The sequence below is a fragment of the Colobus angolensis genome, unplaced genomic scaffold (assembly GCF_000951035.1).
Source record: "Colobus angolensis palliatus isolate OR3802 unplaced genomic scaffold, Cang.pa_1.0 Scaffold256, whole genome shotgun sequence".
Lineage (NCBI taxonomy): Eukaryota > Metazoa > Chordata > Mammalia > Primates > Cercopithecidae > Colobus > Colobus angolensis.
Genome location: NW_012115777.1, coordinates 2,648,688 through 2,674,847, shown reverse-complemented (window position 1 = coordinate 2,674,847; position 26,160 = coordinate 2,648,688). Strand labels below are relative to the sequence as shown.

The window sequence follows — 26,160 nt, the reverse complement described above, 5'->3', positions numbered from 1 at the left end:
AAGTACCAATAGTTATGTTTTCCATGGCATGTAAAGTATCTCTCTAAATTCATTCAACTGGCGTATTAGACATAAAAAGTCAGTTTTTATGTCTAAAGTCAGTAAAGCAAAGAACCAAAAGAATTAGACTTCTACACAGAAAGTTAATTCAGACTCTAATATATTACACAGAAAAAATAAAACTGGAAAAGAAGCAAATAAAGCAGTTCAGAATTTTTGTTGGAAATAATTATTTTCTATTAGAATAAAACTAGAAACTTAAATATTTTGGCAAAATTTTGACTACCTGCTTTAGAGAGATGAATGAAAGACCTGGATTTCTTTATTTAGAAATTATTGAGGAGTTTACTGTTTCAAGAAAAGATCTAAATAAATAAATATTCCAATATGTTAAGAAATTCATATCTGTTTAGAATGCTATGAAATCAGTTCAAAATGGTCAAAAATAATCTCTTTAAAATAGCTAGATTGAAGTAAATAAAAAACTTGGACTCACTGTACAGTCATGCATAAAATGTTCAAAAAACTGTACGTACAAACACTACTTTTTTAAAAAGAAAATGCAATTAAATATATAGTATTTAGTCTAAGACATACTTGTTTTCACAGCTTAATATCTCTGAGATCAAGATGCGTCAGGTAACCAATGGTATGTCATAGAATAATCATCAATGCTTCTTTCTAATATCTAGAATAATGATGTATCTTAATAATCAACATCATCTCGGTTTTAAAGAAAATAGCTATATCCATTCATGTTACAATTCTTAGTCTGAAATCAAGTTTAACTAGAAATCAATGCATCCATATTCCTCTGGTCATTTTGAAATGTTCTTACCTGCTCACAGGGAGCTTTCTGTAAAGTAATAGTGAATTTATCTTTTCCAGTTCCTTTCACGAGGATGTATTGGCACATGCCAATAAAAGAATAATGTCGACCATCGAAAGTTGTAAAGTGAGAATCACCTACAACTGAGCATTGAACTACCAAAAAAACAAAGATAAAGAAAAGGAGGTGGAGATAGAGGAGGAGAGGGAGGAGGATGATATGATTAGGTTGATCCTTTAAAAGCGGATCAACTTAGGGTAAATAATCATGCATCAAAACTTTGAACACCTACTGTGTTTGTTTAAAATTTACTGGTTTGACAAACTTACTAGACTAAATTGTATTAACCCATTTAATTTAGTGTTTATAAAATGATATTTATTCTACATACTTTTTTAGATTTTATACTATTTACATGATTTTAATAAAGTTTTACCAAAGTTGCCCACTCAACGCTGTCATTTGTTCAATTTTCCATGTATCCTCTGAGTAACTGCATTTACAGATTATTATAGCCCCTGGTATATATGAGATGTCTTCATAAAGATCAGTGCTATCTTTCTCCCCAATTTAAAGAAATTTGAAACATTCTCTATAAAAACATTTTAAAAGATTACCTGGACAGTCATGCTCAGTGCAGTTCCAAACTCCACCAACACACACACTAAAAGAAATTATAAAAATGTTAATTTATTGGCATAGAGAAACTGTATTAATGTTTGCATCAGTGTATTGATTAATGTAGCAAAGTATATCATGTTTATAGGTTCAGAATAATCTGACTTAAAAAACATACCTGCAAAAGTTCAATTGACTGGTAATTTTGAGCTGGCTAGCACCTAAATTATTATCTCTTGTATATCATATGTAAAAATCACTGACTATGGTGAAGATCAACGGATATTAAAAAGAGAGAAGAGATCTCCTCTTATGTCAGACAAATTCTACCTTCCACTCTGACATAGGTATGAGTTTTAGAGACAAAAGCAGAGTACCTATAAAACGGAAACAGAATCAGCATCTGAGAACGTGGTTAGTTATCCTATTACACTTCAGCTGTATACACTGACACCAAAGGCAAAAGCATCTGACAACATTTAGACCTCTGTTTCCTTTTATGACTGTCCTTCAGGGATTTCATGTCTGCCAACAGTGTTAGTTAGCAAATTTAATATGGAATTCTAAATGTTTCTAATCACGGACCAAAAATTGGTGACCTGGAGAGTCATGTTTTACAGTATGAAACAGAGAAGCCCAGAAGCACCATCAAGTTCTAAAAGTATGTGCAAATTAGTGATTACAAATGATAAGAAAATGCAACAGACTCATCATGTGGATACAAGATGTTAATAGAATTACCAAGGTAAGTGATAAGAATTCCATCATAAAAAGAAATACAGATTTCCCTTCCCCCAAGGAGTTTAAATAAAATGCAAGTTTTGTGTTGGAATTTGGGGAAGCTAATTAGTAATGAGTATATTCCTTTAAGCATCTGTCACGGTAAAGTAGTCAACTAGCCAAGTACCCAGAAATAATTGGCTGTACATTGATCACATACCATTCAGTACATTCTTGTTCAATTTTTGAACCAACTGAATAAGCTAATCCATGAAAACTGCACGGGCAATTTTCCAAGGAGATGCAAGTCCCATTGTCCATTATGAGGCCTATTTGAAAAGAAATACACACCAAAATTTCAAAAGAAATAACAAAAATTGTATTTCTTGAATATAAAAATTCAACCAATTTCTGTTGAACACCTACTCATGGTGCTGGAAATACAAATTTCTTTACTTTCAGTGGGATTACTGACAACCTGACTCTCAGGCAGTAGCTACCTTAAAGGATCTATTTCAGTAGTTTTCAATTCTCTTATCCCATGACTTGCCATCAAAAACTCAAGGTTCGCCATACAGAATAAAGGAAACCAAAGAGTGTTTCCTTGCATTTGAGGGAGGAAGGGAGAGAAGGCGGGAGAAAGTACATTTTTAGTTTAGTTTCTGTTCATTCCATGATGAGAAAGATTTACACTGTCACACAGAATCATAAAGAGCTAGGTACGGCTCCTCAAATGTCCAAGACCATGGGAATGCATTTGTTACTTCTCTCCAACAAGTAAAGGAGGTTGAACCAGAACTTAAATCAGCCATGTTACTAAGCACACTGTTTCATTCAGCTGACCTTTTTCATGGTAAGACTGTAGGAGAAAGCACTGACTTTATTTTGGTGCTTGAGTTTACATTCTGGGGCAAATGCCTTATCCTGTTATTGACAGGTCACAAACAGCTCGAACTAGGACTGGTCTGCCATACTTTGAGTAGCACTAACAGAACAATGAACAGAGGCCAAACAGATCTGGTTCCAAGTAATCCTCACTCAGTTAATGAGAATATTGGGAAAATCACTTATCTCTGTGATTCTATTTTTTAATCTGTAAAAAGAAAAGGGTTTGAATAAATCCTCAGCGTTCTTTAGAAACAGCTATCAGTATAGCAGATTCATTCCTAATTTTAAATTCTACCTCTCTGACTTGCTAAGTTACTTTTCATTTCAAATATTAAAACTATATCAATACTAAATCTTGTGCTAGAAAAATGTGAAGGCTTTCTCTCAAACTTCCTTTCCTTTTTTAAAAAGTGAAGTCATATAAATTGTTAAATACCATTAACTATTGATAGAACAAAAGATTTCTCATGGGTAACTTCAGGACTATAGATTCCAAATTTCCTGGGAACTTTAAAAAGTAATGAGCATTTTATCAGTGAAAAGTAGCCATTCCTCCTCGTCACTTCAAGGACCAAATTCTACAAGAACAGAAAAGTGCAATAGGTCTAATGTCCTGTGAGAGGACAGAAAAACGAAGATGTGATCCTTAGATCACTGGGTACCAGTTTCCATGAGTGGACACATGGTTTCTTCATGAAGCACTTACCATCTGGGCAGTAACATCCATCAAGGCAATGGAGATTGCTCCCGAGACATTGCTTCTCAAATGTGCAGGTTGGTGGACAACAACTGATACAGTCCCGATGGACAAAGCTATCATCACATTTATCAGCTGAAAGGGGCAAACAGGGGAACTTAAGTCAATTTTATTAGCCTCTATTTATTTTTTAAAATTATAATTTTATTTTTTACAAAAGAGTAATTTTATTTTTTACAAGAGTATTTGCAAAAAATAACTTTTAATTACAAAAAAATGCATACTTGTTTCAAAAAGTATGCAAGTTCATAGATATAACAAATCTTTGCAATTCATTAGTATTCAGCAGTACAGTGAGTTTTGAGTTCTAGGGTTAACCCAAAATTTGCGAAAGTACACAATGCTTGGGAAATAAAAAAACATACTGCATGCTGGAAAATCATCTCTCCAGTCTTGAATAGGGTAGCCAGCATGAGAACAGGCTCTAGCATACTCAGTGGCTGCTCGACAATAAGTTTCATCATCATCAGTTCTAGAAAGTGAAAAGACAGAACCAGAATCACATAGGAAATATTGACAGAAACCATACTTGGGGTCCTGATCCCTAGAAATGCTGAGTGCAAAATAATCATAAATAATAATAAAAATAATAATAAAGATAAAAATAATAATAATAGAGACATAATCTTTATCAAAGCATTTTAATACTTTTGTCACTTTTCTCTTGAGCCAAAGGAATACTGTAATGAAAAAGATTTATATTTTAATTATACCATTTTCCCCATAATCTGTGTATGTATTTTTTCACTCACACACGCAACATTCCAGGCCTTTTAGAATAAGTCCCATTAAAACAGATAAAATTCTATTACAACAAAAACAATAACTATGAAAGCTGTTTCCAAAAGATCATACTCTTGATTGTCCACATACTGGAATAAAACCTATACCAATAAGCTATAGTACTCAGAAGTATTTTAATGGTTCCTCAGCAGTCCTTGCAATAAGAATCTAAAGCATAGTATTCCATGGTGTATATGTGCCACATTGTCTTTATCCAGTCTATCATAGATGGGCATTTGGGTTGTTTGAAAGATTGAATAAATGGCATTTAACTTAAGACATAAAAGAGGATTTTGAATTCTTTCAAGTTTAAATTACTAAAGCTAATTTTTTTATAACATTTGCCAAGACTAAATAATATTTAATTATTTTCTTATAATCACTTCAGCAGCTTCCCCCCAAAATAATTTCTTATTAGAGCGCTGAAAATTCCCAAAGCAGATTAGCAAGGTGCTTTTCAAGTAAACAGATTTACGCTAAGGTAGAGGGCTTGTTTTCAAGCCAATCCAAACTCAAAATTGAATAGTTAAATATCTTAGAAGATAATGACCTTAAGAATGCTGCATTTTATGAGGCTTAACATTTCCAGTGTCACTATTGTAAAAGCCACCATCTCGAATTGCCCTTATCCTGTGCTACTGTAATGGGAGTCCTGCAGCTTATCTAGTCCAATTAACTGAGCTTTAGAAGGAAAAAAGGACTGGGCATATAAACCCCAGAGGCTCAGAAAATATTCTAAACCTACAAACAAGAAAAGTCTTTTCAAAACAGTATAGGCTAAAATTGCTAAATTCCTGGAAAGACGTTACATTTATGATTTACCTTCTAATATGTGCATTCTTTCCTACATTAATGGTGGTTTTAAAAGCTAGCAAAGGAGCTGAATATTGGTTTTCCAACTCAATGCAACTATTGCTATAATACTCACCATGTGTTGTCTACATTATTCTAGGAATCATGACAGGCACATTAATATGTGACACCTCATGAAAATGCACAATAATTGGGCAAGAAAGAAATTATTATCAAGAAAGAAATTACAATTTACTAAGGGGAAAATAAGTTTTTTTTTTCCATTTTGAATGATAACTTTAATAGGAAAAATGGGCATTAAAGAATCTTGGTTTTCACATCAATTGGCTTTGGCATGGCAAAATTAAAATCATTTCCTTGCTGCTGGGTTTGGCATTCTTAGAAGCAGAAACAGGAGGGCATAATTCAAGGATTGGTAGAGTATCATGCAAGTTTCCAAGTCAAACGTTATCTCTTCCATGGAGCCTGTGTAGGCACTCTCTGATAAAGTTAATAGTTCTGTCCTCTGCATCCAAAGCACTTTGCATTTAGGGCACTGTGTCATTTTTAGAGACCTGTTTATCTGTCCTATTAGAATATGAGTTTTTAGGACAGAGATCATGTCTAAATTTTTTCTGTTTCTCCAAGGGGTGGAAAAATACTCAGCTCAGAATAGATGCTCAAAAGATGTATGTTGAATTGAATTCAATACACTATCATAACCCAAGCAGGAAATTAATCTGTGTTCAACCAATTCACGTTTTCATTCTTATGGTATGGGACCCTCAGGATGCAGTCCCCTAATACAGGAAATGAAGAGAATCATTCATTTCCTACAGAATGGAAGAAAGAATGTAAATAGGTCTGGCCCTGAATGAAATATTGAAGGGAGTGAAATGCTGGCTCTGGCATTTTATCAGTGTCCACTTAATTATAATATCCTTCCTTTGGTATTACACGCCTGCTTTGCCCCTAAACCCAGTCTCTCTACCACAAAGGTATCTCTTAAGGTGTCAGCTGATTTCAGCCAGTACAAGTTGTTTCTCTATCCTACTATTTTCCCTGGAGAAAGCATCAAAGTTTCAAAAGTCAAAGTCTAAAAACTATCAAAATTTCTAAAGACAAAAATGCTAATTTCTCAATGATGAAATTTCAGATGAAGTGGGTGTGGCAGAGACCGATTTTTGTCTCCAGTTCCCCCTTCTTTTTAGTATCAGAACATCCAAGTTTTTGCCAAGTAGATGGCTGTCAGCCAAACACAACATTTTCAGCTTCTCTTGCACCTAGGTGTGGCCATGTATCCAAGTTCTGGCCAAAAGGTTAAAAGTGGAAGCATGCATGAAACTTCCAGATCAAAAGATGCCAGTCCTTTTGGGGTTTTTTCCTCCCTTTTTAAGAGCTAAAATGTGGACATGATAGTGGTGATGCAGTTTGGGCCATGAAATTGAAAATAATACCCTTGACAAAAGGAAAAATTTAGCAACAAGATCACTCAGTCACTGGAAAACTCATGGAGCAGAGCCACAATGCCAATCCAAGACCACTAACCAGCATGGATTTGTATATAAGAGAAATATGAACATTCTATTTAATTTAAGTCACAGTCATTTTAGCTGTTGAAGCAGCTAAACAATATCATGAACTAAAAAATGAAGAATGAATTTCCTGGACCTACAAAACAATATTTTATCTCAGACTACTTGACAAATGGGTGCTAAAGATATTAAAGATAAGGCAATTGAAAAGATGATTGGAGAATAGTCTGAGACTGAGCCACTGTGGAATAAGAATAATTTTTAATTCCATATATATGGCTAAATAAGGACTATGGCCTACCTACAGGCATCCTTAAAAAAGAGAGAGAGAAAAAAAAAAAGAGCTATAGCAAGTAGCTCTTAAATTAAAAATGAAACCAAATAGGGAACAGAATTTTTTAAAATATATACTAAGGCCACTAGCCAATATTTTAGGCAGAGTGGGGGCTCTTTCAAGGCTCCTGCATTAGTTCAGGAATCCTTGAAATTTAGAGACTATACATATAAGTCTAGGTATAACTGCACTCTATTCAAAAGTAAGAGATGTCACAAATAAGCTTATTTTAGTATCTGGGAAATATTATATTTATTATTTTTGTAATAATTTCAATTTAATTAAAGAGTAGTAGTTATAAATAACACAATTTCATACTACCTCAACCTTTCCTCTTTGTTCTCACCTTTTATAAACCTCTTAAAGAGCTACTCAAGATGTCATTTTAGTGGTTTTACTAAACTAAAAACTAGTCTGGTTCTTTATTTTAAAAGTTTCTATCTATCACTTATACTTCTTGGGGTTCATAAAATAAAATATACAGACATATTAAAAAATGTCTTTTTTCTTTTTTTTTTTTTTTTTTTTTTGAGACGGAGTCTGCTCTGTTGCCCAGGCTGGAGTGTGCAGTGGCATGATCTTGGCTCACTGCAAGCTCCGCCTCCCAGGTTCACGCCATTCTCCTGCCTCAGCCTCCCCAGTAGCTGAGACTACAGGCCCCGCCACCATGCCCGGCTAATTTTTTCTATTTTTAGTAGAAACGGGCTTTCACCGTGTTAGCCAGGATGGTCTCCATCTCCTGATCTCGTGATCCACCCACCTTGGCCTCCCAAAGTGCTGGGATTACAGGCGTGGGCCACTGTGCCCAGCCAATGTATTAAAATTTCTTTAGATACTCTTGAATGTTCAAGATGAGTAATCACATATACTTGTAATGTTTTGAAAGAAAAATAATTTTTAAAAACTTTAATTGTGGGTAATTTATGGTAGGTTCTACATTGAACTATCATCCATGAACACAGTATGATGAGTCTCATTAAATTTGTTGCTTGTGCGACCACCTATCCTGGATGTTCGTAACCTGAGACAGAATGCAGGAATCTGTGACCTTAGGTAGAAAAATATTACATGCTTATTTTCACTAATCTCCAACGGAAACTTAGCATTTCCTTCAATTATGCCTGTAGGTAACACATCACAATGTTCTTAGCAATATCTGTGACTTTGTCACCATGTGTCTCATATGTCCTTTTTTCATATTTTTTATTTTCATTTTCCATTGTTGCAGACTCACAAAGCACTGTTTACACTAATCACTATGTCAAACTGGAGTAGTTAAATGCGTGTTAAAAGCATATATATCAGAAACTTATTTTTTTATTATTTTGATAACTACTTTATTAGAATTAGTTTTCTTTGGTATCTTACGTGTTTTATTTTGTGCATTTCAAACACCATTTTTAAAATAGATCTATAAATTTCTCTAGACTCCCAGAAGGGAGTCATGGCATAAAAATGCTTAAGAGCCACTGTATTTTGTTCATGCTGGTTATGTAAAACATTTAGAACTACCATCCATATATAATCTAGCAAGGAGTATATATCCCCCAAAAACCAAAATCAATATATGGAAGAGATATTTGCACTCCTGTGTTTATTGTAGAAGTATTCACAATAGACAAAATATGGAATCAACCTGTGTCCATCAGAGGATGAATGGATAAAGAAATTGTGGTATATATACACAATGGAATATTATTCCGCCATAAAAAAGAAGGAAATTCTGTAATTTGCAACAACATGGATGAAACGGGGGGTCATTATGTTAAGTGAAATAATCCAAACAGAAAGACAAATATCACTCATATGTGGGAACTAAAACAGTGAATCTCATGAAGATAGAGTGTAGATTGGTGGTTACCAGAGTCCAGGAAGGGTAGGAGAGAGGTAGGGGATGAAAAGAGATTAGTTATGGGTACAATGTACATAAGGAAGAAATAAGACCTGGTGTTGGATAGATAAGTGGGGGGGGGCTATAGTTAACATAAATCAATTGTATATTATGTAAATGTATATTATGTAATATACAATAATAATAATTGTATATTATTAACTAGCAAGAAGATAATAATTGGAATGTTCCTAGCATAAAGAAAACTATTTAAGGTGACACATACTTAATTCCCTTTATTTGATTACATGAATGTATTAAATTATCACATGTCCCTGAAAGTATGGACATCTACTATGTATCAATAAAAAAAATTAGACTGTGACTATTATATAGCAAACTTTTAATAGCTGTTTGTAGTTTATGTTTTACATTTCCCATAATATTTTGTGAACAGCTGAAATGGTTAAGTAACAGAAGTGGCTATGGGTCTTCTTTTTGCATAAAGAAAATTTTATTACAACTACAAATCATTTCGCTTACTTGCAAAGATCATTAACACAGCTGGCAATATATAAATATGGATCAATGTACTCATGGCAGCTCAGAAAAGGAAACTGCAACAGTATCTGACACTTGAAGAAGATTGCCTGTGCAAAAAAAAGATGCCAGTCACTAGAATATATTTCATGGTATGTGTATAGTCTTCTACTATTTTTATACATCTATTTGCAAAATTTTCAGTTCTCACAAGGAAAAAGATGGTAACTTATACATTTTAACCAACATTTTTCTAACTACATTATTTTCATGAGTACTGCATTTATGAAATTCACTACATTCACTATTTCTAAAATTGAAGTGATTTCCTATTACATTTCCTTGATATAATATTTTCAAATTACATTGTGCTTACACTAAAATGCCTAGCTAATTATACAAATAAGATATACATGTGTTCTGTCTGACATGCCCACATTTCTCACATCAAATTTACCTCAAATGCTGGCATTCCACTGGAGCATGGATTTGGAAAATCTGAGGGTATGCGTACACATTTGGTGTCATCTGGAGTTTGCACCGACCAACTATTTGCAAACATAGCGATGTCTTCTGTATAGTCCTCTATTTCACACAAGCACACACACACACACAAACAGGTGTGATCATATCATTTTCCACAAACATAGACACGGTTCTTCAACACAAACTTCCTGGTCAAAACATTAAACTCAGTAACATTATAATTACCAGTGTGATATTAGATATTAATATCTAAACCTTTGTTATTTTAGCATAATAAAAACAAATTGAACAAAATGTGGGTACTAAATAAAAGTTCCATTGGAAAGAAAAAGGAAACTGCATTCAAACAACATAGGGAAGGACTGAAGGTGAGTGAGTACAGCGTACACACCGGTGAAGCATTAATTGCCAGTGTTCAATCAGTGCTGTTGAAAGGAGAAAAAATACGTGTAAAATGAAAAAACATATATAAAAGTTTAGTGCACAAATTATCAGACAGCTCTCTCATTATATTTAATATTAGTAAGAACCTTTTTAAAATTGCAGTTATATTTGGTGGGGAGGGTCCGCACAAAAAAAAAATGTCAAATTCTTTGGGACATTTCAGAGGACAGTCACATAGAAAATGAAAGACTAGAAAACACATCAGTAGAAGAGAAGACTACAAAGCATATCTATTTCATCTAAATATGATGAACAGTGTTTTGAAACATGCTCAGGAAAGACATCCCTATTGACAATACTGAAGCTAATTCAGCATTAATCTCAGGCAAGATTCAGGAGTTAATGTGTGGGCAACAACGAACAACAAACAGATATTTGGTAGTGAGTGCTATGACTCCATAACAGAGTGCTGTCTGTTCTAAATCAAGTTTTTAAGTTGTCTCTCTACCTGAGTAGTTCAGGGAATGATGCAAAAATTAATCCTTCCCCTCTTCCATTTAGACAAAGGCTGAATCTCAAAGCTTAAAGACTTGGCAAAACCAAACAAGATGACATCTCAAAGTCCCATGTAAGACAGACTTCAGATTTGAGATTGGAGTTCTCCACCATCTAGATTGGCATGGTCACAAGTCAACAACTGATGACAATCTATTGCACCACTAGAGTCAGAAATCTCAAGCCAAATGTTTGCCACTCTCTCTGAATATCTTCAAAGTAGAAAAATAATGTGTGCATGCCACTACCAAACACTGGGAAGTGAGGGGCTTTAATATATGTAAGAATGCTTTGCTCTCTTGGTGTAAAATCTTAAACTTTACCACAGCCTAGCAGACTTTGCATGAGCTGGACCTGCTCTCCCCTTACTCCCACCCCGCTCTGCTCTTCCTATATCTTCTGCACCTTTTCTTGCTCAACCTACTCCAGTCATATTGACTTTGTGCTGTTTTTCAAACACTCAAACTCATTCCCACCTCAGAACACTTGCTGTTGTTTTTCCTCCTTCAAAACCACTCTTTCCTAAAATCTTCTCACTGTTGCCTCCCTTACTTGATGTAGGCCTCTGTTTAATGTACTCTTTCTCGGCCACGTGATCTAGACTAGCACCAATCACACACTTGCTCCATCACTCTTTACCTTCTTTCTCTACCTTTATTCTTTCATGGCTGCTATTGCTCACAAAAATTATATTTAGCTCTGTTTATCTTATTTTCCATTACAATACGTACTACATGAGGGCAGAGAGCTTGTCTCAGCTGTTCTATTGTTGTATCCCTAGAGTAGTATCTGGCATATAGTAGGTACTCAAAATATATTTGCTAAATAAGTGAATGAATACATATAGGGGAATTTTTGAAATTTATTAAAGAGATTATTAGAATCCTAGGGCTTTCGGGCTGGGTGCAGTGACTCACGCCTGTAATCCCAGCACTCTGGGAGGCTGAGGTGGGTGGATCACAGGAGGTCAGGAGTGTGAGACCGGCCTGGCCAACATGGCAAAACCCCATCTCTAATAAGAATACAAAAACTAGCCAGACATGGTGGTGCACGCCTATAATCCCAGCTACTCAGGAGGCTGAGACACGAGACTTGCTTGAACCCGGGAGGAGGAGATTACAGTCAGCCAAGATCGCGCCACTGCACTCCAGCCTGGGTGACAGAGCAAGACCCTGTCTCAAAAAAAAAAAAGAAGAAGAAGAAGAGGAAGAAAAGAAAAGAAAAAAGAAAAAAAGAAAGACAAGAACAAAAAGAATCCGAGGGCTTTCTAATTTGTCTGGCCTGCTGCTTTGTCTCTGCTGTCACTGAACCGTTGCACACTGAGGAAAGTACGGGCCTGCTATAATATACTTTTTAAAAATGGAAAAACTGATGTCCTTTTTAAGTACACTTATAGTTACATTTCCTTTCAAAACATTTTTTAGAGGTCTGAAGACACAAAAATATTTTCTAAAAACCCTCTTATTTCAATGCTTACACTCGAATTTTAATGTTACTAAACAACCTGGCCAATCCCTTAGAGTTCACTTTAATTGCTGCTTTTGAACCACGTATTTAGCTATTTTACATTGCATCAAGAGTCCTAAAAGTTGTTTCTCAGGAGATTTTTAAATCCATATCTAATGGTGGTGTAGGAGCCTGCTAAACTAAAATTAAAATACATTGTATAAAATATGCTCTAAGTAGAGTAATTTATTGTCCATATTGGGACATTTCTGAGAGAGAAAGGGAGGCATTATTAATTATTATGCTGGGAAAAAAAATGAAAGTAGACCAGGACTTCTACGTTGTCGCATAGCTAGATGTAGACATGAATTATGGAAACAGAATTCTCAACTAGACAACAAATTATATTTCTTCCTATGTGTACAGAAAATCTGACAAGTCTAATTTCTTTGTGAAGTCATCCCTGAAGGATGAGTTGGAATGCAGAGAGAAATGCAATTTTAATCACCATTAAGAAACTATGCATTCAGTGGCATTCAATCAAACTCACTTTCTCTAAAGACTTTTCTAATCAGCAAAATACAGGTTGAGTTTCAAGAAAATATCAGGCTTCTTAAAGCTAAAGGTAATACTGCTTATCTGTAGCTATTTTCTTGCATTATTATACTATGGGAGGAAATAGAAAGGCAGTTTCTTGTCAAAGTTTTTGTAAGTCAGGTTTTTTAAAAAATTACTCTGCCTTACACTGTGAAGTAAATAACATTGTGAAGTAGCTGAAATATTTCCTTAGGTCTTTCCCATATACTTTCCGGAATCCTTCTTGCCTTCTGCCACTTCAGCCATAATTCAGTTCAACTGCCTACTGCCAGTCTTCCTCCACTTCTAATCCACTGACACCCTTGTGCATGCTGGCCCAGTTGGCTCACTGTGAACAACTATTTTATGTTCCAGGTTATCTGGAATGTACAAATCTGTCTGGCCCTTAACTCAAATCTAAGTCTTCCTGCCTCTAACAAGAGCAGATGTTATTTTCTATCCTGACCTCCATACTGTGTTCCCTGGGCATCCCAGGAGGAGTTGCCCAAAGCAGCAGTCTTTCCCTTTTTTTTTTTTTTTCTTTTTTTGAGACAGAGTCTTGCTCTGTGTCTAGGCTGGAGTACAGTGGCATGATGATCTCTGCTCACTGCAGTCTCCACCTCCCATGTTCAAGCAATTCTCCTGCCTCAGCCTCCCGAGTAGCTGGGATTACAGGTGTCTGCCACTACGCCCAGCTAATTTTTGTATTTTTAGTAGAGACAGGGTTTCACCATGTTGGTTGGGCTGGTCTTGAACTCCTGACCTCAGGTGATCCACCTGCCTCAGCCTTCCAAAGTGCTGAGATTACAGGAGTGAGCCACCACACCCGGCCTACCCCAAAGCAGTCTTTTCTAACTCTAACACAGAGAACTGGACTAAGTATTTTTTTTTTTTCATGAAGCTTTGATACAGAAGAAAAAGAAATCAGCAATTACCATCTGACTCATTCTGCTTGCATCCAAAACCCTACTTCCTAATACAGTCTCAAGATTCCAAATTTGTGACCCCTCTCATTGCAAATGCCAACTGGGTGCAAAACACCATTTCAAGATGATCCCAGTACTATACATTTGTATTGTGCTCAGAGACTTTTAAACACTTTCATTTACATTTTCTCGTTCAATATTTACTGGCTGGGAAGCTCCCAGAGTCATTATCATTATCTCTATTTTACATATGAGGAAATTGACTTTTTGGAGCCCTGCTCTCCACTCTAGCTACTAGTAAACTAATCCTGATGATGTATTATCTTGAGCAAAACATTTGCATTTTAATAAAGTCTTCTCAAAGCAATGTAGAGACATTTTCAAACGTTTTTATTTCAGCCCCATTATAGGCTTATGAAGAAATACTTGGAGATGACTATAAATTAAATTAAATGTATTGAGTATTATCTATGTGCCAGGAACTGTACTAAGTATTTTACACCAATTGTCTTATTTAATCCTTGTGACCCTTATGAAGTATATGCTCTTACTATTTCATTAAACTTATAAAGTTTAATAAGTGATAAAGCTGAATTTGAATCATGCAGTCTGACTCCAGAGCCCACACTCTATGTAGTCCTTTCACCATCCTTTAAAACATAACATAGGGGCAAATCATCTCTATCAATTTTATAATATAAAACAAAAGTATTATATAGCACTTTACAGCTTCAGTGGCAATTACTCAAGAACTTATCTAAGCATAGGATTGGGAGCCTGTCAGGTCTGTAATCCAACCCTGACAGTATCAGTTACAAGCTATGTTTCATTGGACACATCACCTTGTGTTCTCATCATAAAATTAAGAAAATAATACTGGCTGGGTGCAATGATGTACCTGTGGTCCCAGCTACTTGAAAGGCTGAGACCAGTGGATGACTGGAGCCCAGGAGTTCAAGACCAGCCTGGGCAAAACAGCAAGACCGCATCTTAATGAAAAGAAATAGCAAAACCTCATCTTGAAGAGAAGGAAAGAAAAGAAAGGAGAGTAAATGAGAGTAAAGAAAAGGTTACTCACCTTATAGGATGTTCTGAGTGTTGGGAATAATATAGCTATGTGCTCAAACTAACTATTGTTATAAATATTATCGAGATATATTATTATTATTACTGATGACTCTGTGAGTTCCAAATTATTATAGCCCCATTTTACAGCTGAAGAAACTGAGCATAAAAGTGATTAAATGAGTTTCCTCAAATCACAGAACTTAAGTTGAAATGAGATTCAAAACCAAGTTCACCGGTACTAAGAACAGTATTCGTTTTTTATTGCCCTTCTTTGTTTGGACCTAAGTCATGATTATGGTGTGTGATTCTCTTATTTTATTGTCATTGCACACTAGTGTCTGAATTGATACAGAACCTATTTCTTATTACTTTAGTTTCATAACTTAGATTTAATAGATGATCTAGTAGGTACATAAAACCTTTCCAAGTTACTATTCAACTTTCCTGTTCACATTTCATTATTTTTGCAAAACTATTATTTGTCAATTATTCAATTTATTCCTATCAAGAAGGGATACAAAAATAATTTTTGTCCTAACATAGACATATTTGACCCAAATGGGTTTGAATCACTAGAATATAAACTTGAAGATATGAAAGGTTTTGTTCAATAATGTATTCCAGGTTCCTAAAGCAGCAGATACAGAGGTATCCCAATCTTCTGACACAAAGCAAATGCTCTATTAAAATGTGTTATGTGAGTAGGTGCTTCATGCTAATTTAGCAAAGGTAAACTAGTTCATGGTTTTCAAGAATTACACCAAAATATCTTCCTGTTCAATCTTTGCTTAAAAGCACTAAAGCAGGCAAGTGACAGCCACAAATTTTCCCCAATCTATGACAAGTCTTCTGGGTACAAACAACTTGGTCAGGGGAAGAAGAAGGCTTTGGAAGGCACCCATGCATTTATTCTGCTTCACTTACCTTGCAGAATTATGAAATCATCAGATTGAATGTCATTGTAGTTTCCACATAGGCCACATGATTTCCCCTTATGGTCCTCAGACAGTTTGAGGTAGATCCCAGATATCCCATCCCAAGCCAATGAAAAGCCAAAGGTTGTTTTCACAAGAACGTAGTCAGCTAGTTTCTCGATGAAAACCTGTCCAATTGTCTGAGGCAATATTAAACTTGAAAAACAGAACAAAAGCTATCTAAGAATGATGATAAAGTCTCCATTACAGATGACATACTTTTAAGCGACTGAGATATAATTAAAATAAAATGATTACTTGAAATTATTGAATAAACTGTGCAGCAAGAGCTCCAAAGCAACCATCCTCTGGAGAAATCTCAACATTTTTGAAAACTTCAGTATTGAAAAAAAATACAACAAAAATGATACTGCTTTCTTATATTGATTTAGATTTTGTACTTACAATTAGATGCTTCTTTGAACCAACCAAAAACACAGCTGCTAAATACTGGCGATTTCTTAAATCTGGAAAATAACCTTGCCTATTTAAAATACTTAGAGCTTAAGTGTATTTATTATTTTTTATCCAGAGATTTAAAGTGATCTAAAAATGCTGCTCAACAATTTTGAAGGACAAACAATCGTCAAAATATATGAACATGATGCTTGAGTTCTAATTTTGTTTAATTTTATTTTAAACATGGTTATAAGGAAATACAAGTTTCTATCTTTAAAATGACACCTCGACATGAGTCATCGTTTTCTAAAAAATATCAAAGGATGATGAATTATAACTTACATTTTTAATACTGCAAAGTATAATATTAGGGATATAATATACTTTATCATGCAGTATTGCGTAGAGGTGATACTCAAAATTTTTAAATTGGATACCTTTTGGCCTGTTTAAACAAGGGTCACATAAAATGTTTAAGCTCCTGATACAATGTCTAATTTTTCCATTTTTCACAAGCATATGCACATATAAAGGAAGTGGGTGACACAAGGTAACTGAAGAGAACTAAACAATTGAATATTTTGAAAGCACCTAGAATACTTTTGAAAGAACACAATTATCCTTTCATCCATCAGCACTGCCAAAAAGAATAAGTACTAATAATTGAAGAAACTGGAAAAAACTCATTTCTATTAAGATAGTCATGTCAGCCGGGCTCGGTGGCTCATGCCTGTAATCCCAGCACTTTGGGAGGCCAAGGTGGGTGGATCACGAGGTCAGGAGTTCAAGACCAGCCTGGCCAACATAGTGAAACCGAGTCTCTACTTAAAAAAAAAAAAAATTGCTGGGCATGGTGGCGCGTGCCTGTAGTCCCAGGTACTTGGGAGGCTGAAGCAGGAGAATTGCTTGAACCTAGGAGGGAGAGGTTGTGGTAAGCTGAAATCACATCACTGCACTCCAGCCTGGGCAATGAAATGAGACTCCATTTCAAAAATAAAAATAAAAATATTTTTTAAAAAGGTAGCCATGTCAAATAAAAATTATATACCATAAGGTGAATAATACGAGTAGTTAATAGGTATATTCATATGTTTCTCTCAAAAATTGCAAATTAGTGAGTTCCTTTCCAGGAAGAGCGTGGCTTAATGGACCAAAAACTACAAAATTGAGCATACTAATTAACAAAGGGATAATCCCCGAAGAAACAATTCAAACTATCTGTAGCCATTTGCACAAAAAAAATTTTTTACAGATACTTATTTACAGAAAATTATTTACAAAAATAGAAAAATAACTAAAAGTTTAAATTGGAGAATAGATAAAAGAGACTCTAACTAACTACTGCCATAATACGTTCTTATTAAAAATTATAAATATGAGGAATTCATAGTAAAAGTCAATATGAAATAACATTAAAGAAATACCACTTCTTTTAAGTTTGTAAGTTTATAAAAACTATACTTAAAAGAAGTGAATCATGTTTATAAATATATTTCCAAGTAATGGAATGCTAATCTTATTATGGAAGTATCGTTGTACTATTATGCATACTTTTTTGTTTTGTCATTTGTCAAAACTATACTTAAAAGAAGTGAATCATGTTTATAAATATATTTCCAAGTAATGGAATGCTAATCTTATTATGGAAGTATCGTTGTACTATTATGCATACTTTTTTGTTTTGTCATTTGTCACTTGGTCATTTGGTCTCTTTAACAGTAAATTTAGTTAAATATTCCATTTTTGAAAATAAAGGTGGATAACTGTGATTATCCTGAAGTTTATAACATAGAAGGATGCTAGTGGAGACAGGAGATAATCGTTTAAACTAGACAATATCCAATAGGTCAAAGAAAAACATGCAACCTAGGCAGGAAATATTAAAATGTAAACCTAAATGAATGAAGAATTGAATGCTGAAAAGTATTCAGGGATTCATTTGTACTGAAACTCCTTATTTCACAGGTGAGAGAACTGAAATCCAGAGAAGTAAAGCTTCATGCACAGAGCCACACGTTTGATTTTATTATAGCAAATATTTCTGTAGCATTTGCTGTGAGTTAGGCCCCAAGCCAGGAACAGCATTTGTGTAAGCAATATTGCTGAATAATAAAAAGACCACCCTTTTTCCATCACACAATCTGAAATCCTCATAGAAATGCTTTCTCTGAGTTAAAATTAATTATGTCCCTGCTTTAATAAAGAATATTCTTGAAAATCAGTCTGAATGGCAAGTCTGTTTTACAAAACATAACAAATTTTTAAATGTCCACTGTATTACCCAGGATTCCATATAGAGAATACTAAATGGCTATTTAAATTCAGCTCTAGGAAATACATGTATAACTGTATCATCTTCTTACTCAAATAACTGTATTATCTTCTTACTCAAATGCCTAAACTTTCTTTTATGAGAAAATGAGAAGTACAGAACCCAGCTGACCAAGAAAATAAGCCTCAGACAGGGGGAGAAGCTGCTCTGGGTTGTCTGGCTGTTTCAAGGCTCCCCTGGTGCTCTCTCCACTGCCCTTTCTGCTACCACCTGCTGCCTTTTGAGGAATCTAAACCCAGAAAAAGCAACACGGGTTGATAAAGTCATTGTGCTGGAAAGTATTCCTATGGCTCAAACACTTGTTAGTGAATTCTGAATGATGAATAGAATTGTTCCAGCCTACAATTTACTTGTTCTGGCATAATCCAGCCAGGAAATATTAAAAATTGAGTCTCTCTATAATTATTTAGATTGGAAGGTAGATTATGCCACAGTATTTCTAGGTTAAAACGTAAAAAAACCTTTTGCCAAATATGGAAACATCCCTACCCCCAAATTCTCATGTCATATTCTTGGCAGATAGGAAACCGGAAGTGGGCTTCTCTCTGGTCTATTCGAGGCCAGGCAGTTGTTGGCTCTCAGTCTGTCAGAACTTCCGTGGAAAATCTCAGGTGACACCCAAACCCCATTCACACAAACTTGGAAAGAACTTCCAGAATCCTTTCCAAATAAAAGAAAATAGATTTTTAAGTTTCTGCTTTAAAGAAAGAAGAAAATATTTAAGAAAGAGGGCAAAAAGAATCAAGAGTTGAACTCTTAAGATAATCTCTTGAATCTCTCAGAAAAAAAAAAAAAGAGACTCTCATCTCCACCCATGTAAACATATTATATTTATATTCTGCACACAGCATTAGGAAGGGTAAACTTACTGTACTCCTGACTACATAGTTGGCCTCAGAGCCTTCTGAAGTTTTGATGTCTGTATGTTATACCTTTAAGAGCACTGTTGAAGAAATTCTCTCTTCCTATTCTCCATAGTTCACTTCCAGCATGCGATGTTTGGAAATTCTATTAATTTGTGGTGTTATTGACATTTCACTGTTTCCCACATCCTACCTGATTCCATTCTTTTTTATTTCATGACCATAAATTCGAATTTCCTCTTGGTTTGAAAAGAACAAGCTGATTGACCGATAACAAGAATACACCGAACCAAGACATTTAGGGCTGTTATGAACCTTAAAGGGAGAAAAACAAAAAGAAAGCATAGGAACAAATAACAAATTTGAGTTACTAAAACCACAATGTATGTTTACAATCATATAGCTTCATTAGTCCCATGATACTTTACAACGTTATAACTACATTTGGGATTTCTGAGAGAAAAGAAATATTTACCTCAGAAATTGGGCAACAAAATTAACTTCCTAAAATACAAATTAATCAGCATATTTTTAGAACGATTTGAATCTTCACATGTTGGCTGTTAATATTCTCAAGGTACATGGTATGCTTTGGGAGAAATTAGTTCTGATAGTAAAACTGTAGAGCACCACAAAGAAGCACGTTTGTCATTTTTATGTCCGTATTTTTTACCAGTTAGAGAATCATAAAACAGAGCTTCGAATGGAGCGCTACACAAAGCAATATTTAAAGGTTGAAAAGTGACCATGAACTCACTAAAGATAAAACTGATTTTATTTTTATGTATTGCCAGATACGTTAGGGAAGAGAGAGATTATTTTTCAAAATATTAACGGGAAAATTAGTTTAAAAAAAAAAAGAATGCAAGGAAGAAAAGAGAAGAGGAAGCTTAGATTCTTTCACCCTATACCAAAATTAATTTCAAAAGGTCCAAAAAGTAAAGTATAAATGTCTAAATCATGACATAATTGAAAGAAAACAGACATTACAACTATAGAGGTGGAAAAGAACTTTCTAAGCCTAAAAGTGATTTTAAAAATTATCAATAGTATAGGGGTTTTTTGTTTGGTTTGGTTTTGGGGTTTGTTTGTTTGTTTGTTTTCTTGAGACAGAGTCTCTCTCTGTCACCCAGGCTGGAGTACAGTGGTGTGATCTCAGCTCCCTGCAACCTCTGCCTCCTGGTTTCAAGTGATTCTCATGCCTCGGCCTCCTGAGTAGCTGGGGCTATAGGCGTGTACCACCAAATCGGCTAATTTTTATATTTTTTTGGTAGAGATCGGGTTTCACTATGTTAGCCAGCCAGGCTGGTCTCAAACCCTTGACCTCAAGTGATCCACCCACCTCGGCCTCTCCCAGAGTGCTGGGATTACAGGTGTCAGTCACCGCACCCAGCCTCAATAATATGGTTTTAATATTGTAGTAATTTAATGCATATTAGTTTTATGCTTAATCAGCAAATTGTACTGATCATTTATTATGTACCAGGCACTATTCTAGGTTCTGGGGATAGATCAGTCAACAAAACAGACAAAATATCTGCCCTCATGAAACTTGTATTCTATTAGAGGAAAACAGCTAACAGAAAATATAGCTATATGAAACTAAAATATATACTATGGTAGATGACATTAAGGAGAAATATTAAGCAGGGAAAGGGGATATGGTGTGTATGTGTCAAGGTCTGAGGGCAATTTCGGAGTGAGTGGCCAAGGAAGGCCTTGCTGAAAAGATTAAATTCTAGTAAAGATGGAGTATGAGAGAAAGCAAGCCATATGGGATATCTGGAATACCATTCTAGGCAAAGGAAATAGCAAGTACTAAAGTCTGAGGTAAGAGTAGGCCTAAAATGTTCTCAGGATCCAGGAATCCAGCCACATGACCCCAGACTAAATATTGGAGGATTCTTCTTTCGGGAAACAAAATGGAAAAAAAGACATATAGTTAATAATATTTGGGGGCTTATCTAATGAAATAAGAAGATCCTTGCTCACTCTCACACTAGTTCAACAAGCCCCCATGCATATATCCAGAGTTTCCAATTCGCTTTTAGAGCCTTATTCTCAAATGTGAACAAATATTCGTGAATCATTAGTCATTTGATGAAAGTCTGTGACATGAAAGACATCAAATAAATAAAAGAAAGGGAATCAAAGAAATAAAAAACAATTTAGAAAAATCCAAAAACTTTAAAAATACATAGTTGACATCTTCTGAGAGAAAAATGATATATGCCATCCTTGAACTGAGAATAAAATGTTGCTAAAAACAAAATTCAAAAAATAAAAACAAAATATTGAATACTGACAATATAAAAGGAGAAACGTATAACTGAAGTAGAAAGGTGGGAAAATAAACATCTCAGAATTAGACAGAAATATCCCAAAATGTAGAACAGAAAAGGAAAAGGTGGAAAATAGGCAAGAATCAATGATAAAATTAAGGGATCACTCCACCCCACAGCTCCAATATATGAGCTCCAATATAAAATCCCATCAAGTGCCCAGCACAAAAAAAAAAAAAAAAAAAAAAAAAAAAATGGGAAAAGAAATTCACATATTTACAAAATATCAGAACTCTGGGAATTAAAAGAGGTAAAAATTTCTGGAGGTTGGGTAAGGTTATATGCAAAATGATCAGAAATCAGAGTGAATTGAAATTTAAAATTCTGAAAGTGATTTTTAAATTAAAATCAAGGCTTCAAAACATCTCTTCCCATGCACACTTTCCAGGAAAGTATCTTCCCTTTCCAGGAACCAACTTAGTCAATTAAAATGAGTGAGTAAACAAAGAGGAAATGGGTCCTTGCTTAATCACCACTACAAACACTGGCCACATATTCAGAGCATCCAATAAGCTTTTCAGAACCTATCTCTCTAGTATGAACAAAGTTAAAGGACCACTAGACATTGGTGGGAACCAAGAAAGAGGAAAACTGAGGAGAGAGAAGAATAAAATTCTCCAGTAGGATGATGAAAAGAAATCCCAAGTGATAGGTGTACAGTAGACTTCAAAAGCAACTAGTCTGAATTAAAAGATGAGAAGGAAAAACTGAGGAAGGGTTGTCTCATGAGGGAAAAGAGAAGCTGATAGCTTGCCTAATGCATCTGACCATATTGAAGAGTTTTATAGAGGGAGAGAGTTAGGAAAAATATTAGTGACTGGAGTAAAGAGAATGCAGCAAAGAAAAAATGGGATAACTTTTTGCTCTAGAAAAATATACAAGTAGAGACATAAAATCATCATAACCTATTGCGATCAGCTCTAAACAATATTTACATAGTGACAATAATATAAAAAAGATAAATTATTTAACCAAAAATGGTGACATAACTCTGTTAGGAAGAGAGAAGGGAAGTGTGTGTGTGTGTTAGGAGCAGGAAGGGTGGTATAACTAAGATAATTTCTCATTTTCCATAATAGGAAGTGAAGGAATAAGGCCTAACTTTGAAAAATAAAGAGATAATGGCATATTTTGATGTGTAAGATAAAAACTAGAAGAAACAGCTAAATTAGTTGAAGTAATTGCCTCTTGAGAGCCAGACTTCTGCTAGGGTAGAAGATGAAGGAAGGCAGAGGCTATTATTTTGCTATATATTCTGGGATGAAATCTTTCACCATACACATATATTTTTTTCATAAAAATAAAATAGAATTTAAAGATGGAAAAAATAATAGGGGGTATAGATAAGGATATCTGTATCATAATGTTTATCAATATATCCTTTGAAATTATAATTTAAAAAAATCTAAATTTCCAATATAGGACATCATTAAATTATTTGAAGCAGATTTAATTATTACAGAAGTTGGAAAAAATACAGCTAACTGTATTTGGATGTATCAAGAATATTTGACATTGAAGGAAGTTGAAGACATAATGTTAATTGAAAGTGTAGGGCAGAAAAGTATAGTTTAAATTTTATAAATATATATAAATTCAGAGGAAAAATGTTGAGAAGGAAATAGATGAAGCTGTTAACCAATGGTAACTCTTAAGTGATAATTCTAACATTTCTCAGACTTCTCTGAATTTTCCAAATTTTCTACAAAAGAAGTGAACTGCTTTTATAATCAAGGGGAAAGATGACATTTCAAGTAAATTGATGTATTTATTTGAAAGCAAATTTTACTCTTCAAAACCAGGCCACGTAGAAACAATATCTACTAACTCCAGAAGCATAGTTCAGCATTGTGTGTTACTAACAAAGAACAAGTTATCTCATTGATACCTCGGTCCTCAAAAGAATGAGACACTGAACAAGAACATTTTAAAGAGATGGTCAAAGGGTGTTCCAGCAATAAAACAAATGAGGGGTTGGGGAGTAGTAAATGAGAGAACCGAGAACAGGAGACTTGTAAGCACAGGTCTTTTTCACCAACTTCCCTATCTAAAGAGACCTCTAAATTTTTATTCTTATGCCCCATAAGTTAACTTTCAATAAACCTCATTTCATTTTTTTTTTACTTTAAATACATTTGTTATTTTGTTTAGTTTTTTATTTTTGATTTTTATGGTTACATCGTAGGTGCATATACATATATCTGTGGGGTACAGGAGATGTGTTGATATAGGCATGCAATGTTACATAATCACATCATGGAGAAGGACGTATGCATCCTCTCAAGCATTTATTCTTTGTGTTACAAATGATCCAATTACACTTTTAAAGTTATTTTAAAATGTACAATTAAGATATTACTGACTGTAGTCACCGAGTTGTGCTTCTTTTCTGGGTCACAAAGATTTGTAGCCTTAAAAAGTTTCAGGGTCTAAAAGTTTCAGGATACAAAATTAATCTGTAAAAATCAGTAGCCCTACTATACACCGACAGTGGCCAAGATGAGAATCAAATTAAGAACTCAACCGCTTTTACAATAGCTGCAAAAAACATTAAAATACTTAGGAATATACTTAACCAAGGAGGTGAAAGACCTCTACAAGGAAAACTACAAAACACTGTGGAAAGAAATCACAGAAACACAAACAAATAGAAACACATCCCATGCTCATCGATGGGTAGAATCAACATCGTGAAAATGACCATACTGCCAAAAGCAATATACAAATTCAATGCAATTCCCATCAAAATATCACCATCATTCTTCACAGAACTAGAAAAAACAATCCTAAAATTCATATGGAACCAAAAAAGAGCCCACATAGCCAAAGCAAAACTAAGCAAAAAGAACAAAGCTCGAGGTTACATTACCTGACTTCAAACTATAGTATAAGCCATAGTCACCAAAACAGCATGGTACTGGTATTAAAACAGTCGTATAGACCAATAGAGAACCCAGAAATAAAGCCAGATGCTTACAGCCAACTGATTTTTGACAAAGCAAACAAAAACATAAAGTGGGGACAGGACACTCTATTCAACAAATGTTGCTGGGATAATTGGCTAGCCACATGTGGAAGAATGAAATGGATCCTTATCTCTCACCTTATACAAAAATCAATTCAAGATGGATGGATCAAATACTTAAATCTGGATGTGAAACCGTAAAAATTCTAGATTATAACATTGGAAAATTTTTCTAGACATTGGCTTTGGCAAAGCATTCATGACCAAGAACCCAAAAGCAAACACAACAGAAACAAATATAAACAGACAAGACTTAATTAAACTAAAAAGCTTTTATGCAGCAAAAGAAATAATCAACAGAGTAAACAGACAAGTCACAGAGTGGAAGAAAATCTTTGCAATCTATACGTCCAACAATGGACTAACATACAGAATCTACAAGGAACTTAAATTAGCAAGAAAAAAACAAAAAATTCCATCAAAAAGTGAGCTAAGGGCATGAATAAACAATTCTCAAAAGAAGGTATACAAATGACCAACAAACATGAAAAAATGATCAACATCACTATTTATCAGAGAAAAACAAATCAAAACCACAGTGCAATACCACTTTACTCCTGCAAGAATGACCATAATTTAAAAATCAAAAAATAATAGATGTTGGTGTGGATATGGTGAAAAGGGAACACTTTTACACTGTTGTTGGGAATGTAAACTAGTACAACTACTATGAAAAAGAGTGTAGAGATTCCTTAAAGAACTAAAAGTAGCTCTACCATTTGATCCAGCAATCCTACTCCTGGGTATCTCCCCAGAAGAAAAGAAGTCATTATACAAAAAAGGTACTTGCACATGCATGTTTATAGCAGCACAGTTCACAATTGCAAAAATATGGAACCAGCCCAAATGCTCATCAATCAATGAATGAATAAAGAAAATTTTAGATATATACATATATATACACATATATACCATATCTATAACATGCATATACACACACATGCACACACACACATATACACACACACACACACACACACCCCATGGAATACTACTCAGCCATAAAAAGGAACAAAATAATGGCATTTGCAGCAACCTGCATGGAATTGGAAAGCATTACTTTAAGTTAACTAACTCAGGAATGGAAAATCAAACACCACATGTTCTCACTCATAAGTGGGAACTAAGCTATGAGACTGCAAAAGGATAAGAATTAT

The 26,160-nt window shown here is 34.6% G+C and overlaps 1 protein-coding gene across 1 annotated transcript in view; it reads right to left on the bottom strand.

The window, feature by feature from the left end:
* The window catches only part of OTOGL (otogelin-like), a 165,195-nt gene that overhangs the window by 125,644 nt on the left and 13,391 nt on the right, over window positions 1–26,160 (bottom strand). The window contains exons 7-15 of the mRNA XM_011946963.1: window positions 19,830–19,951; window positions 15,993–16,198; window positions 10,085–10,212; window positions 9,631–9,737; window positions 4,178–4,284; window positions 3,762–3,887; window positions 2,388–2,496; window positions 1,447–1,493; window positions 839–984 (exon numbers count right to left, since the gene is read on the bottom strand). Of these exons, the coding sequence (XP_011802353.1) occupies window positions 839–984; window positions 1,447–1,493; window positions 2,388–2,496; window positions 3,762–3,887; window positions 4,178–4,284; window positions 9,631–9,737; window positions 10,085–10,212; window positions 15,993–16,198; window positions 19,830–19,951 (1,098 nt within the window). The remainder of the gene's footprint in view (window positions 1–838; window positions 985–1,446; window positions 1,494–2,387; window positions 2,497–3,761; window positions 3,888–4,177; window positions 4,285–9,630; window positions 9,738–10,084; window positions 10,213–15,992; window positions 16,199–19,829; window positions 19,952–26,160) is intronic.